Source organism: Sarcophilus harrisii, chromosome 4 (assembly GCF_902635505.1).
Source record: "Sarcophilus harrisii chromosome 4, mSarHar1.11, whole genome shotgun sequence".
Classification (NCBI taxonomy): domain Eukaryota; kingdom Metazoa; phylum Chordata; class Mammalia; order Dasyuromorphia; family Dasyuridae; genus Sarcophilus; species Sarcophilus harrisii.
In genome coordinates this window covers 232,968,214-232,984,453 of record NC_045429.1, presented here as the reverse complement: position 1 = coordinate 232,984,453, position 16,240 = coordinate 232,968,214, and the positions used below count along the sequence as shown (strand labels likewise).

At 32.8% G+C, this 16,240-nt stretch overlaps 1 protein-coding gene across 1 annotated transcript in view; it reads right to left on the bottom strand.

The window, feature by feature from the left end:
* IMPG1 (interphotoreceptor matrix proteoglycan 1) overlaps nt 1–16,240 on the bottom strand; it is a 280,357-nt gene that overhangs the window by 85,210 nt on the left and 178,907 nt on the right. The window contains 5 exon segments of the mRNA XM_031968606.1: nt 387–542; nt 2,077–2,177; nt 5,126–5,196; nt 12,513–12,541; nt 12,824–12,990. Coding sequence (XP_031824466.1) covers nt 387–542; nt 2,077–2,177; nt 5,126–5,196; nt 12,513–12,541; nt 12,824–12,990 — 524 coding nt within the window.

Here is a 16,240-nt window from a genome sequence, read left to right as displayed (position 1 = left end):
ATGAAGAGTAAGGCATGATTGAACAATGTTTGAACAAAAATAAATTTTGTATGCTGAAATGACTTGATTCCATAATAAAAAATGATAATGAGGTCATTGAAGCAAGGAGAAGTATAGATATTTGTGAACCTCCTCCCCATACTTTCTCCATTAATTTAGAATTTTTTCAAATAAAATATACTTAATTTTTATGATAATAGAACACTGAATTCCCCTCCCCCTCCCCCCCCAACTCATCTCTTTCCTCTTAACTTTTTGGAACATTTTACATTTGGTCTATTGTAAAAACCAATTCCTTTATGTGTCAAGTTATATTCAGCTATAAGAGATCAGATCTATTTTTATTTAAAATAAGTATGCATCTAGTAAAAGTTAAACCTATTTACCTGATGTTGAAACTTTGCTGCTAGTTCCTGGTAATATGGGGACTTTGGGTCATTCAATTCTGCCTTAAACTTCTGATTTGCTAAGTTGACACTAAACTCTAACATCTCTTCCATTGGTCCCTCTGATATGATATTTGTGATTTCAGTTTCAATATCCTGAGGAAAAAAAAGAAATTTTGTTTAGCATAAAACAAAAAGTACATTCTTTGGGATGGCTCTCAATATTGGATTTGTCAGAAAAAAAAAAGTTGATTCTAGAAATTTCAGTGGGCTTAGTTAAAGATGGAGTTCTGTGGAATGAGAAGTGGACTTTGTGGGGGATAAATTTAGAATAAAAATTTTATTTTTGTTACTTAGAATCCTTAGAGAACAGTGTAATTTATCTGTGATTGAAAGCTAGTGGAAAATAGATCTATTCTCTCTGTAGAATCCACTATGACATGAACATTGTGGGGCTTTATCCATACTGTTTGATGATGATGGATTGATGATTATATTGGACCAATGTGCAAATGAATATGAACTATTATGATCATTCAATCAACACCAAAGGAAAGTCAGAACTTATATAATGAGACTATTCATACATAAACTTAAACAATTGTCTCTAAAGCACTTTCAAGTCACAACTTGGCTTAAAGGCATTCTCAGGGAGAATGGCATATTTGGGTCACAACTGGAAGCTTAAGCTGAAGTATCTAAAAATAGCAGCATAACTGAGCAAGTGGGTCTGGTTTTTGCTTACTCAAAGACCTATCACCTGCCTTTCTCACTGTCCTTTAGATATGGAACTGACAGGGCTCTGTCATTGTTTTGTGTTCCCATTAGCTTCCTGGAGCATAGAACAAGACAGGGTCTTAAGCATGTGGCATTAGAGATTAGTTAGCAGCTTTTGGTACATAGATGTCTTTGAGATGAACACTCTGTTTCTTTGAAAACCTAAAATGTATGCTTGGGAATTCTGCAAACGTGTTAGCTGAAGCAGTAACCATGATTTCATTGATTCATGATTTCTTTTATGCCTTAATCTGGGAAGATTGAAAACCTCTTAAAAAAAATCCTGAAAAACTGGTATTTTGGGGTCAAACATGGAAATGGTACTTGAATTTTTCCAGTGGAATCATTCAATCAACAGTATTTATGACACCTACTATGTACCAAATTTTTGGTATACAAACACAAAAAGCAATCAGAAAACTAGATCCTTAAAAAGCCAGACAAGGCCCTGGATATACAATAACAAAAATAAATAAATAAAATAGGAAGGTAGAAAACTAAAGGGATTTCAATCCATTCAGCAATATGACTATATGTAACCCTAAGTGTGCTGAGAGGCTCCAGGAGACTAAAAGAAAGTGTGCTTTTAGATTTCAAGTGTGCTGACTATGTTTAAGGCACTGTGATAAGATTGGGGTGGGGTTTATCAGCCTAAAGTTGAATAATAGGGTGATATGATAATGAAATTGCTTCTTAATCTTCCTTTATAGTTCTTTCCTTTTAAAACCAAGTACAGTGAATTCAATTTTCTCTCAGTCATGAGCAAAAAACATAATTTATAATTAGTGAACAGAACAAAATCTTACCATTTTAATTTAGGGAACAAATAGTTGTGAATTGTCAATCCATTTTCCCCCTCTAACATAGAAAAAGCAGGCAAATGAACAGCTAGAAAATATCAGGGCATCCTCACCTTCACAGGAGTCTTTGTGTCATTGAAAAGTTTGTTGAGAAGTGAGCCATTAGAAGTGGATGTGAAGGGAAGTGGAGAGAAGCTAGCAGCACCTGCTGAGACTTCAAAAAAAATCACACACATGAACACACTAGAAGAGAGCTTAAATTAGAACAAGGGCACAAGTTCATGGAGTCCTCTTGTCACTCCAATATCTACTGATGGTAAGCATATTTTCAACCCGGTTAAAAAAAAAAAAAAAGATAACATCAGCATATTCCCAAGTTAAAATGTGACTCTGTTTTCCTTCATTGAAATTCCCCTTTGCTTCTTCTCCCCCGAGCCTGAGTTTAATAGTTCTTGGGATATACATTGTAAAATAATTTTGTTTAATGAGGGTAAATTAATTTGTTATGAATATTGAGTGGAAGCATATATTTAAAACAATATGAGATTGGTTCTTCAGAAACTTTTCTTTGGATGCTACCCATGGCTTTTGAATTTGATATGAGAAGTGTTTTGGGGTGCCGTGTCATTAAGTAAATCAAGCAGCTGGCAAGGGTTTGGGCCCCAGTAATGAACCCTAGACCCTGTAGTAACTCAAAGCCATCTCAGACTCCCTTAAGGCCTCTACATGACTCCTTGTTTTTAGACTCTCTTGCAGCTAAAGAAAATCATCATATTTAGGAAAACAAATGTGTTCTGTTTCATTGTGTGAAATTATACAGTAAAATCTTGTTAATCTGGAAAGCCTTTTAAGCATTTCAGTTAATTGAACTTTCTAGTTAACTAAGTCAACCAGAAAATCATTTGGTTTTTAAAGCTTATTTTGAAAATGTCTAGGTATAATAATAATAATAGCATAGAATATTATTGAAGATCCTGTGGCCCTTGAGGGAACCTTATTTGGAGGACTAGTAATAACTGAATTGTACCTCATGTGGAACTATAGAAGCCTGGGCTGACTAAGGACTGATCCAAGTTTATAAACAATACAATCACTAACTCTAGACAACATTGTAAAGTTAGTGAATTTTTTTTTTTCTGGTGTACCCAACTTTCCTCTCTTTCCTCTTCTTCCTTTTTCTTCTTTTGTTAACAATGTTGTCTTTCCTCCCCCTGTTCTTACATCAGATAGCTGATTTCTCTGTGTCCTATCTGTATTATTCAAACTTGTTTTAGGAAAGAATATGACAAACTCATTCACATTAAGGTATAAATGATTGAAGAGTTAATTGACTTGCCTATGACCACAGAGCTACTTAGTATGTCAGAGGCTGAACTGGAACTTAGGTCTTCCATACCACGTGGATTATGTATTTATTGACATTTACACATACATACAAATAAAAATGATTATTTATATATATATATATATGTATATATATACACATAAGTATACTCATACCAATATCATACTGATATTTATACCTGTACACACACATACACACACACACACACACACACATATATATATTTATACACAAAACCATACCTATACCTATAACCATACATGTACAGACTATATATATACCTTCACTTTCTATCTTATTTCTTATTTTTATTTGAAAAAGGGACAAAGCCTTAAAATTAAAAACATGGTTCCTGCAAAATCATGTGACATCAGAGGTCTCTTATTTATTTTTATTCTTAGGTAGCTCTCTAAGACATGTTATATAAGTTATAGAGAGGTCACTGATCTATATTAGGGGAAGGAATTTTTATATCAGGATTGCCCTAAACCAGTGAAATGACAAGACTTGATCCCTAAAACCAAAATTTTATATGCACATGTGTATATATAAATTCCTACATATATGTGCACATATGTGTATATATACATACATATATACATAATCATATTTAGACATAGTTCTCAACATTTGATCTCCATCTGCAAACCTTTCAGAATCCCCCCATCCCTGGTGTTCATGGACAACCAAGTCTGAATCTTATAATATATGGTGAACTTCATTCTTATTAGTCCAGGACTACTAGTAAATGGACAATTCAGAATATCCATATCCATATATACACGTATGCAAATATGAATATAGACATACATTGTGGGAATTCCCTGTAGTGATGCTGATCAGAAATTTCTTTGTTACTTATAGCCTTAAAGAGTTGCCTGAAGACCTTAAAGGGTTAATTGACTTGTTCATGCAACAGTGATGGCATTGTAGTAGGGGTAGAACTGGGTAGGTCTTACTGAGTCTCAGTTTAGAACTCACAGGCCATAATATGCATATACAGATACATGTATACATATAAATATAAATATATATATATATATGTGAGAGAAAGAAACTTATTTGCCTTTCAGAATTCTTATAAACAAGACAAACCTAATCTAGTGGGAAAGAGTTTATATGAAAAGTTGAATTTAATTTTAATCAAATGATATTATACATGTTAATAGAAACTCAATTTTTGTACATAACAAAAATGCTACTAAAGTTTAAATATAATCTCAGTTATGTTCCAATGATTACTTTTAATTTTAACAAAATTAAGAAATACATTCATCATGGATTATCTTCATATTGCATTTTTTTTTTCTTTTAGTATCATTCCTTTGAATGAAGTGTGTTATTATGGGTCAATTGTCTTTGGACTATTAATACTGTTAATAATTAGATATCTATTTCCTTTCAGGTCTACTGGGGGAAGAACTCTTAAGGAACATATTCTACAAAGTAATATCTTTATAATTGACATTGATCCTTTATAGTACTGACATTAGTTGCTGGTCAAAGAGATAAGCTGCTTTAAAAAATGAGCTTGCTGACTCATGATTTAAAGACTTAAAATATGGAAAGAGTTTATGAAATACTTATTTTTTTATGAAACTATTTGAATCTAGAACCTGAAATATGATCTTGGTCATCATTTTAATATATATACATATAAATATTCAATTCCTGGCTTGTAAGCTACTAAAAAGTGATTTTTCTTATTTATGGATTTCTACCGAAGGTTGTTTTGAAAATGCCATATTTTTATAATAATTTGGTTGTAAAGTATAAAATATTATAAATGTAATGTTTTAAGAAAAACCAAACATTACCTGTAGGAAGCACAAGGATTTCATCAGACTTTTTACTTTCTATTGCCTTCTCTGTGAGAATTTCATCTTTTCTAGAAGCAAAATAGAAACGAAAGGCATAGCAATTAATAGGCACTGGATGGCAATAGTGGGAATAGATTGAAAATCTTCTTCTCAGTTAAATTATTTAAAAAATTCCAAACCATCAGTTTTTAGGAAGAATATTTTGACTCAAATTCTGGAGAGCAGTACAGATATGACTGACCTTCAGCATAATTTTAAAGTCAGGAAAGGTCTTTTTTGATGTACCTGTTCTGGGATTGTAATTTTTCCAACTCAGTATATATTAATATAATGGGAAAATTTGATATTTTACTCATTTTATTTTTATTCCAAGCATCTAACAGTGCCTGGCATGTAATAGATATTTAGTAAGTGCTTGTAAATGGATTGATTTCCAGGTACATATTTTAAGGAAGTATGATTTCATCATTCTGAGGACATATTCTAGATGATGTTTATCCCAAACTTTCCATATGCCACATTGTTACTTGAACTACCTTATTTTAAATCTAAAGGCAATATCGTGGCCCCTCACATCCATGTGGTTCCTTCCTTCTTTTACTCTATTAGGGAAGTTATATTAAATGAAATGTTAAGGGAAAAAAAGAAAACTTAGGAATGGCATCACAATTTCTCCAAATCCTCAAAAAATCACCAATATTTATGGATATTTTCTTTCTGCCTTAATTTTTTTTTCATGTTTATATCTAGTTAATTTCTGGTTTCTTTAAATCTGAGGCAAATTTCAGTTTATCAGAAACATTTGGGTAAAGAGGCATCATAATTGATAGATAGGCATGGGGAAGGAAACCGGGTAAGAACAAACTTTTTTTCCCCCATAACTTCCCTCAGTCCTTGAGAAAAGGATTATAAATGATCATATAAAATTAAGTCTTTTGATCTAAGTTACCTATAGGGCAAAAGGCTAATCTCAACCACTCCCTTCTCTGCCACAATTGAGTTCTAATTTCTTTCTCCTTTTTCTTTTCCTCTGTACTGCTCATTCTTATTATCTCAGCTTTTATTGTACCAATTTCTCTAGTCCCATAACTGAAAAATCTTTCCCGTGTTTTGAACTAACTTCTCTTTTTACATAGTTCCTCAAGATGTGACCAAATCCTTCACCCAATCAGATCAGCCTTTCTATTGTACCTAATTAAAATGTCTTTGATTCAAGAAAATGTCAAGGTCTGATTCACTGTTGTTTAGTCATGTGATTCCATTTGGGGCTTTCTTGTCAAAGATGCTAGAATGGTTTGCCATTTCACTCTCCAACTCATTTTTTTTATAGCTGAGGAAACTTAAGCAAACAGGGTTAAGTGATTTGCCCAGGTTCACATAGCTACTAAGTGTCTGAGGCTTGAACACACGAAAAATGAGTCTTCCTGACTCTAAGCCCAACACTCTATCTACTATAGCACTTGTCCTGTTCATACGTAGTGAATGATCAATAGGTCCTTATTTGATAAATATGTGAAGGCATAACTCTAGACATTTTTAATGGGGTAGGGTGATTTGACTGATTTACTCAATGGATCCTCACCCATATACATACATGCCTTAGTAGATAGCCTTCATGAGTTTATATGACCAAAATAATTCCTCAACTAATTTCTGTGCAAAACCTAGTTTGCTACTAACTAAAAAGTTTTCTTGAATGGTTCAATGAAACACTGGATTAGGACTTTTGTGAATATTTGGGAAAGTCTGTTTAAGGTAGCACTGACCTTATGCAGATAGTACCTTTGCCTTTGTTATTTAGAGCAACTAAAACATAGTTACTCTAATGATAGGAATTTTGAACCAGCCAGGAGGGAACAGGAGGGAAACAATGATGTAGATATTTTGGGAGAAGATAGAGAACATTACTTGTATTATTCTGCACAGGGCCATATAGAAATTTCTGAATAGCATTATCCATGATTTTATAAACATTATTTGGATTATATTGGAATAGTCTTCTCTTTTACATCTTGTTTCCATGTTTTACATGGTAATTTCTCAGTGAATCAAAACCATGACTTTCGGCATGCAACAAAGCTGCATGGGATCCATAGATTGGCTTGTGGCTTGTGAAGATAGCCATGACAAAACTATAAAGAACTTTTGGTTGCTTTTAATCAGTATTAAACTAGATACATAAAGTTGAATTAAATGGTTTTATTATGTTATGCTTGTATAGAAATTAGCATGTTCATATTTGACTAGCTTGTACAAGTCTAAGTCAGTGTAGGTATTTAATAAGTAGTTTTTCATGGTGATTCTTTTTTATAAAATGACAGAAATAGATTAGGTGGTTTAGAAACTTTCTTTTTTCCACATGAAGAACTGTCTGTATATAGAGTGTACTTCTGTACACTTAGCCCATTGATTTGTTAGAATAAAGATAAAAATCAAGACCAAGTAAAAAATAATATAAATATTAATATAGAATACAAACATTTCCCAAAGAAATTTACCAATGAAGAATAATCAGTGTAAATCAAACACCAGAATGATGATGCCAAAGGAAATTAGAAGAAACTTTAGGCAACAAACACTAGGTTTCTTAAACAGAGAGAGGAAAGTCAAAGGCAATACTGATTTGGAATTTAAATGAATTTGCAAAATTTTATATATCCAAGATTGGTGGAAGGTTATAAGCAATATTGTATTATAAAATAAAAAAGTAGTAGCCTGACAAAAAACCTAATTAAGCCAGATAATCCCAATAACATTCAAAGATGAAACTAAAAGGATGACATCAGAAAAAAATCAGAAAATATCTTTCTATAATAATTTTTTTTTCTTGTACCAATGGCAGTGAAGCTGTTCTATTTACATTTCTATTATAGCTTTAGTTGTAAGAGGAAGTAAGCCCTCTACTAAAATAAATCAAGATTGGAAGAACAAAGACTAGACAACATATATTGGGGGAGTGCCATGCTAGATATAATATTCTGAAATTTTTAGGGATTGATTCTCAAGATATTGGAAAGAGCTTGCCCTACTTTCCATCCTTATCTTTGGCAGCTGGTTTCCATGAATTCCTTCAAGATCCAGCTAACAACCTAATCTTCTTTAAAAAGCCTTTCCTCATCTTTTTCATTTATAATGCCTACTCTCTGATGACAATCTTCAATTTATCTTGTTATACATCTACTTTGTAGAGAATTGTTTGTATATTCTCTCCTCTATTACATTGTGAGTTCCTTGTGAGCAGGGACTATTTTATGTCTTTCTTTATGTCCCCCAAATTTAACATATTGTCTGTCACATAGTAGAAGCTTAATGTTGACGACTTAATAACAAATACTTAAAAAAGAACTGTGGAACATTAACAAAGCAAGATGACAAAGAAAATAGCAATAATTTCTTACTCTAGTGCTTAACACAGTGCCTTATGTACAATAGGTATATAATAAATGATTGTTGGCTGATACACCTACTTTTCCATTCATACAAATTATCCACGAGAATAATCTGCTATATTCAGGTTGGATCCCTTGATGAAATAGCTTTAGCAATTGATTGATTGATTTTTTTTTTTTTTTTTTTACATTGGGATACACTTTTAAAATTACACAATTAACTGGAGCATACTGAGAAGACAAGGTCCTGCTGTGTTTATTGTTGGTTGACTATAAGAAAACATTCAATTTAATAAAATAAGATGACATATTCATCTGATAAGGTACAAATGCTAAAATTATGTTTAATTTCTTGCAAGATATGAAAATCCTTATTACTTTATTCTATTTGATCATTAATATCAAGTGAAGTATAAAGTCAGGAGATTGTTCACCAAAAGTAATTGATACTGAGTTATAAAAGGCCCAATGGAAGAAGGATAGTGAAGTCCTTGAGATTCTCATGAAACCTCAGAATATCTGAGTTTAGAAGTACCTCAGAATTTAACTACCCCAACCCATAACCAAAAAATAATTTTTGCTACAAAAAACCCAACAAATGATCAGTTTTTGCTTGAATACTTCCATTGAAAGGAATCCCACTATCTAGGAAGCCCGTTCCACTTTTGCAAAGCTCGAATTGTGAGAACGTTTTTCCTTGATTAGAATCCAACTATCTAGGAAACCCATTCCACTTTTGCAAAGCTCTAATTGTGAGAAAGTTTTTTCCTGACTTAGAATCCAAGTTTTCCTCTTTAAAAATTCCATTCTTTACTCTCAGTCCTTTCCCTTGGAGTTAATAGGAACAAATTTAATCATTCTTCCACTTGACAAAACTTTAAGTACTTTAAGAAAACTACTGTTTTCTCCCTCATTCTTCTATTTTCAAATTAAATATCTCTAATTCCTTTGCCTTGTTCACATCTTGCATGAATTTAGGATACTTTAACATTTTTGTTCCCTTCCTCTGGATTAACACTTCTCAAAGTGTGGCCCAAAGACTGGTGGGACTCTTCAGGGTGTTGATGAAGTTAAAATTATTTTCATAATACTAAGAAATTATTTTCCTATTCAAATTCTCCATTTTTAACTATATCTTTGTAAGGCTATTTTTTTCATATATAGGTATATATACCCCCCCCCCTCCAACACACACAAGTAACATATTGTAAGTGATTGAATGAAGATACTGATAAAAGAATCTATCTCTCTTCTATTAAGTCAGACATTTAGTATGAAATGTAGAAACATATTGATACTTTTCTTAGGAAATGTTTGGAAAATATTATTTTTAATAAAAAAGTTTGTATTAGCATGTAATTGATTTCTTGTTATTTTAAATGAATTAAAGATTTGAAAAACTTCTTTTAAATTTCTAATGAAATAAATATTGATGGATGTAACCCATATTGGGGACCTCATTAATTTTTAAGAGTAAAAAAGGGTCCTCAGCCCCAAAAGTTTGGGATTTAGAAGAGAGAAGATCTTTTTTGTCTTCCATATCATACTGTTGAATCATATTGAAATTAAAGTCAGCTAACCCCTCCCAAAACTTTTTAGGTACATTTTTGTCTATCCATACACCCCTTATCTTATGCTTTTTTTTTGGCATCTTCAAAAAGATGAAACTTTTGTATTCATCTCAGTTAAATTTCATCTTGTTACATTCAACTTGATGTCTAAAATCATAAAGGATTTTTTGAATCTTGATTACATCAAACATGATGTTAGCTATCTTTCCCTTTTGTTATTTTGATATTTTATAATTGTGCATGTAGTATTTATTCATATAATTAAAATCCAAGGTCCATGCAAAGATTTCTAGGACATTCCAATGGAGTCTTCTTCCCAAGTGGATATAAAATTATTAAAGACTAAATTTTGAATCTGATTTAGCAAGCTCTCAATTTATTTAATTGCATTTAACAGTTTAGTCCATGTCTCTATCGTTTCCACAAGAACACCATAATACACTTAATAAATTTTTTCCTTAAATTTAAGTAAGCTATTTATAACATCTTTAAACAGTGAGCTTTTCAAAAAAAGAAAAGAAAAAATGGGAACTAACATTAAGGTGTCATAACCTATTTTTGATAAAGTAATGTAGCTTTCTAGATATTCTCTAAATTTCTCTTTAATAATCTGTTCTAGAATTTCCTCAGAAATTAAAGTCAAGGTTATTGGCCTATAGTTTGCATACTCTTTTCTTTTCTTGTTTATAAAACAGATAGCATTCTCCCTCCTTCAGTTCTGTGGAATCTTTCCCATTCTCTATTATCTGTCAAAAAGTCAGACAGTGTAATTAGATATGCCAATTCTTTTGAAACCTAAAGATACAATTCATGCAAGCCATTTGACTTGAATTCAGGAAAGTTAGCTGGATATGCTTTTATTATATTCTTATTTATATTGGATAATAACTCTTTATTAGTTATTTTTGTTCTACCTTTATATACAAAAGTCATTCTTGGCAGAAATAGCAAAGATATCTAGTCTCTCTTTTTCTTTGATGTCTTTGTTTTTTTGTTTTTTTTTTTTTGATAGAATATAAGCTCATTAAGTTGAGATTGTGTCATTTTTGGCTTTATTTTTCCAGTATATGCCTGGTATGGTAGTTGACTAACCCAAATTAAATGATTAGTTCTTGCCTTTGCAGATGACACTGTAATGATTGACTTAATCTACAGCATCCTAAATGAGATTCATAACCCTTCAAAAACTATAGTTTAACTATTCACACAGGAAAAACCAAGTAGATGAAGAATTTGTTATTATCTAGACTATTATATGCAATTGGATTGACATGTGGTGTTAATTTATATGTAAATATATCTCAAAAAGACACTCCTGAATAATGAATTAGGTTCAGAATTGAGTTGAATGGAAAAAAGTTAATGAGGTTGTATTTGGGAAACTGGATAGTGATATTAATGACACTACACTTCTCCTTGAAACCTTGAAATAAAAAATTGATACTTCACTTTATTTTGTATTATTTATTAATTATTATTTGAGTATTGCTACTTGCTGTATGACCCTGAGTCACTTAGCCCTCTTTTCCTCAATCTCTTCAACTATAAAATGAGCTAGAGAAGGAAATGGCAAACTGCTCCAGTATCTTTGCCAACTAAACCACAAATGAGGTCATGAAGAGTCGTACATAACTACAAGGACTGAACAACATATAAATAACTCAGTTTTATAACATTTTAATATCTTTCTCAAAAGATGGTGTGATATAATTGAAAAAATATCTAACAGCCTACTAGATTTGGAGGCAGAAGGCTTGAATTCAAATAGAAGCCATTTCTATAATTCTGAGTCAAAAGTATCCATTTGAGGGTCACTGGGTCCTAGTGAAGAAAATATTGTCTTTAAATTGTAGAGTTAGCATGACAGAGTAGATAGGATCTTGGGCTTGTAGTCAGGAACACCTCTGGTCAAATCTTATCTCATTAGTTGTGTGACCGTAGGCATCAGTATTTCTGGGCCTCAGTTTATTCTTCTGCAAAATAAGGGGATTGTACTTTTAAGATGACTTATAACTCTAAATTCATGATCCTAAAATTAGTTGATGTATCATTCCTCATTCACACACACTTTGCCTCTCTGGGCATTATTTTTCTCATTTGTAAATTGATGATATAATCAAGGATTCTTAGCCTGAAGTCCATCAATATGTAGGGGTCTATGAACTTTGAAGAGGAAAAAATTATACACACACACACACACACACACACACACATAGTTTTTTTTTTTAAATAAATCTCTAAGTGAAACTTAGTTTTTTCTTCAGTTATTTAAAAGCATTATGCCAAGAAGGGCTACAGACTTTATCAGATAGCCAGAGGAATGCATGACCCAAACATGCTTAATCATTGCTGGCCTAGATGATCTCTAGGTCCTTTTTATCTATAAACTCTATGATTCTATGTAAGTGAATTATCACTACTCACCTCTCAGGGAAACGTTGATGCTTTAACCTCTGGGAAAAAATAAAAAAAAATCATTTTGTTAGGAGATAAGGCCAATCCAACAGTACGAAATCTTTTGTTTTCCATGGCCCACTTTTCTATTAACCTCAGGAGTCCAACCTCCAAGCCATCACTGCATAGAACAAAGAATTATGTTGTATTTCACCAAATCCATCATCTTGTTATGGTATAGCCAAGTAAGGTATCTTAAAAGACATAAGGACAGAGGAAGATCTGGGAAGCAATTCTTTTCAGGAAGGTTTGAAAAAGAGAGGGCTATTTTTCCTTCTCACCTGCTGAAGAAGTTCCTGGAACTCCTGAGAATTGATGAAGGTTCCCCCAATGTCAAAAATGCAGTAAGTCTCCCTCTGGCAGGCACTGACCCAATTCTGGTACTCACTCGTGTCAGGGATACGGTCCAGGAATATTCGATAGGCTTCCCACACAGCTTCCTGACAGACTATAAAGGAGGGTGGTTAAGCATGGAAACTTGGCCCAGAATAAGAAAAAATTCTCCTTTTTCCAAATTAATCCCTGACACCAACCCACATCAAAGTTTCATAAAGTAGGATAATGTCGTAGACTAAAGCTAGAAAGGGTTTTAGAGGTCATCTCATCCAAACCCTTCTTTTTACAGATGAAGAAACTAATGATCAGAGAAGTTAAATGATTTCTCCAAGATCATATAATAGACAAATGGCATAGTCAGGATTTGAATTCAGGTTGTTTTGCTTCAAAACAGATTTTCTTTTTAATTGTATCACATATTGCTTGCATGAATATTCTTTTGTTCATAGGACCATGTTGATCGTCTCAGTTTTCTTCTGTTTGTTGTTATTATTTTCTGGGTATTATAGTATAGAGGGAAAAAAAAGCACTGACTTTTTGAGTCATACTTTTTATACTATTTGTATGACTTTGGGCAAGATACTTAACTCACCTGATTTCAGTTTTCTCATCTGTAAAATGAGAAGTTTGAATTAGATCAGAAGTGTCAAACTCAGATAGGAATACAAGCCATTAATCCATACATAAGAATTCCACAGGCTGCCTATTGACTTAAAAAAAACCACATGTTAACTAACTATGGTCTTTATTTTGTTAAATATTTCCCAATTACATATTTATATGGTTTGGCATCACTTAAGTCTTTTATTTGATGTCTTTGGATTAGATAATTCCAGGCTTTCCTTCTAGTTATAGATTTATAATTCTATGATTTGCATTGTCTTAAAAGAATAGCCTCCTAAAGAATCTGGAAGAAAGTACCCTAGCCAGTAACCAGACCCTGCTCAAAGTTGGAATAGCTGATCATTGTCTTTATTGCCAGAACTGACTTTTTTCTTCTTCAGGGATACCCTTCCTTCAATCTTAGTACCTCAAGACTCTTATGCCAGGCTCATAACCATATCTGAGTATTTGGAGATGTCTCAGCTCCAGGTTGAGACCTTCCCATAAGTTCTTTATCTTTTATGTGCCCCACAGCTATTCTTTTTGTTTAGTATCAAGTCATTTTTTCAGTCATGTCTGATTCTTTGAGATCTCTTTGGAGGTTTTTTTGGTGACGATTTTGGAGTGGTTTTCCATTTCCTTCTTAGTTCATTTTACAGATGAAGAAACTGAGGCAAATAGGATAAAGTGAATTTGCCAGTGTCTGAGATTATAATTGAAATCTGGTATTCTTGACTCCAGCTCCAGTGCTTTGGGCCATCTAGCTGTCCCATATTCCTGAGGTCTAATGATTGCAAAATTCCTGCATGTGGTATTCCTTGTTTTAACAAAAGATCTAAAGCTATGTACACAAAAGTATAATTGTGTGATATTGGGCAAATCACACAATCTTTCTGGGACTCATTTGTAAAATGAAGGAGTTGAATAGACAATCTCTTTATCCCCTTAACTCTAAAATAATGATTCTATTAACTGCCAAAAGGGCAGAGAGTAGATGGAATGAAGCAACACTACTAGCCCTTTGGGTAAGGAGGGGGGGCGGCATTGCAGAAGGAGAAAAGATACAGAATAGGAAGGCATCAAAAACAAATTAGCTTTTTTATTTTTTAAACAATTTTGCCTACTGTTAGCTCTAATCCTGTTTCTAGGAATAATATTTAAACATTATAACTCTGTATTAGAGAATGTTAAAGAGTATTGTGTACTGTGTTTATTCATTAGGTAACTAAAAGTCATCTTCATGTCCCCTTTGATTTTGACGACTCTTTAAGTGTTTTCCCAAGTAAAACTATGTAAACCCAGACTCACTTGCAACCTTGACATCATTCTTAAACTTGCACAGATCATAGTGTTATAGGAGATCTGAGAACAATCTCAGATTGTGAGACTGTCACAAATCTGTGTGACTGTCAAAGAGATAGACCTTTGTAGCTAGAGTATTTCTTGGTGAGCAAATTTGTTACAATGTAAAGAAACTCCATAATGATTATCAAATCTTATTCCATCCTGGGGTAGCCATAATGCATTATTATTGTTGTGGAAACTAACTTTACTGTGGTTTATTTTACCCAGGGAAACCAGAGTGAAAGATGTGAATTTAATAAAGAATAAGAAGAGAATGACTATGCTCAAAAAGTTATCAAACTATGCATACTCTTTGACCCAGTAGTGTTACTACTGGGCTTATATCCCAAAGAGATACTAAAGAAGGAAAAGGGACCTGTATGTGCAAGAATGTTTGTGGCAGCCCTCTTTGTAGTGGCCAGAAACTGGAAACTGAGTGGATGCCCATCAATTGGAGAATGGCTGAATAAATTGTGGTGTATGAATATTATGGAATATTATTGTTCGGTAAGAAATGACCAACAGGATGATTTCAGAAAGGCCTGGAGAGACTTACACGAACTGATGCTGAGTGAAATGAGCAGAACCAGAAGATCATTATATACTAACAATACTATATGGTAATCAATTCTGATGGACCTGGCTATCTTTATCAATGAGATGAACCAAATCAGTTCTAATGGAGCAGTAATGAACTGAACCAGCTACACCCAGCAAAAGAACTCTGGGAGATGACTAAGAACCATTACATCAAATTCCCAATCCCTCTATTTTTGCCCACCTGCATTTTTGATTTCCTTCACAGGTTAACTGTACAATATTTCAGAGTCCAATTCTTTTTGTACAGCAAAATAATGGTTTGGACATGTATATTTATTTTGCATTTAATTTATCCTCTAATATATTTAACATATATTGATCATCCTGCCATCTAGGGGAGGGGATGGGGGGAAGGAGGGGAAAAATTGGAACAAAAGGTTTGGCAATTGTCAATGTTGTAAAATTACCCATGCATATAACTTGTAAATAAAAAGCTATTAAAATAAAAAAAAAAAAAAGAATAAGAAGAGAATGAAAACTGGGTAGCATAAATTCAGCAGCTGAAAATAATGTCTTTCCTCTTAAGTATCTAACAAGGGTTGTTTCGGACTGTCATTGTGGCTATCCTAAATAAGACTATGGCACATGAAATACTGTTTGATGGTTTTATGGTTATTTATACAGATGTGAGTATATACAGCATTCACTTACTCCCTGGCTAATCATGGATAACTCACTTAATTTTTCTCAGCCTCATTTTATTTTGTTGAAAGAAAAATTGCACCAGACATCCTATGAGGTCATTTTCAACTCTAAAATTCTGATCCCATGAACTTATATAACATTACATCTCTATAAAAATAAGATGCAATTGA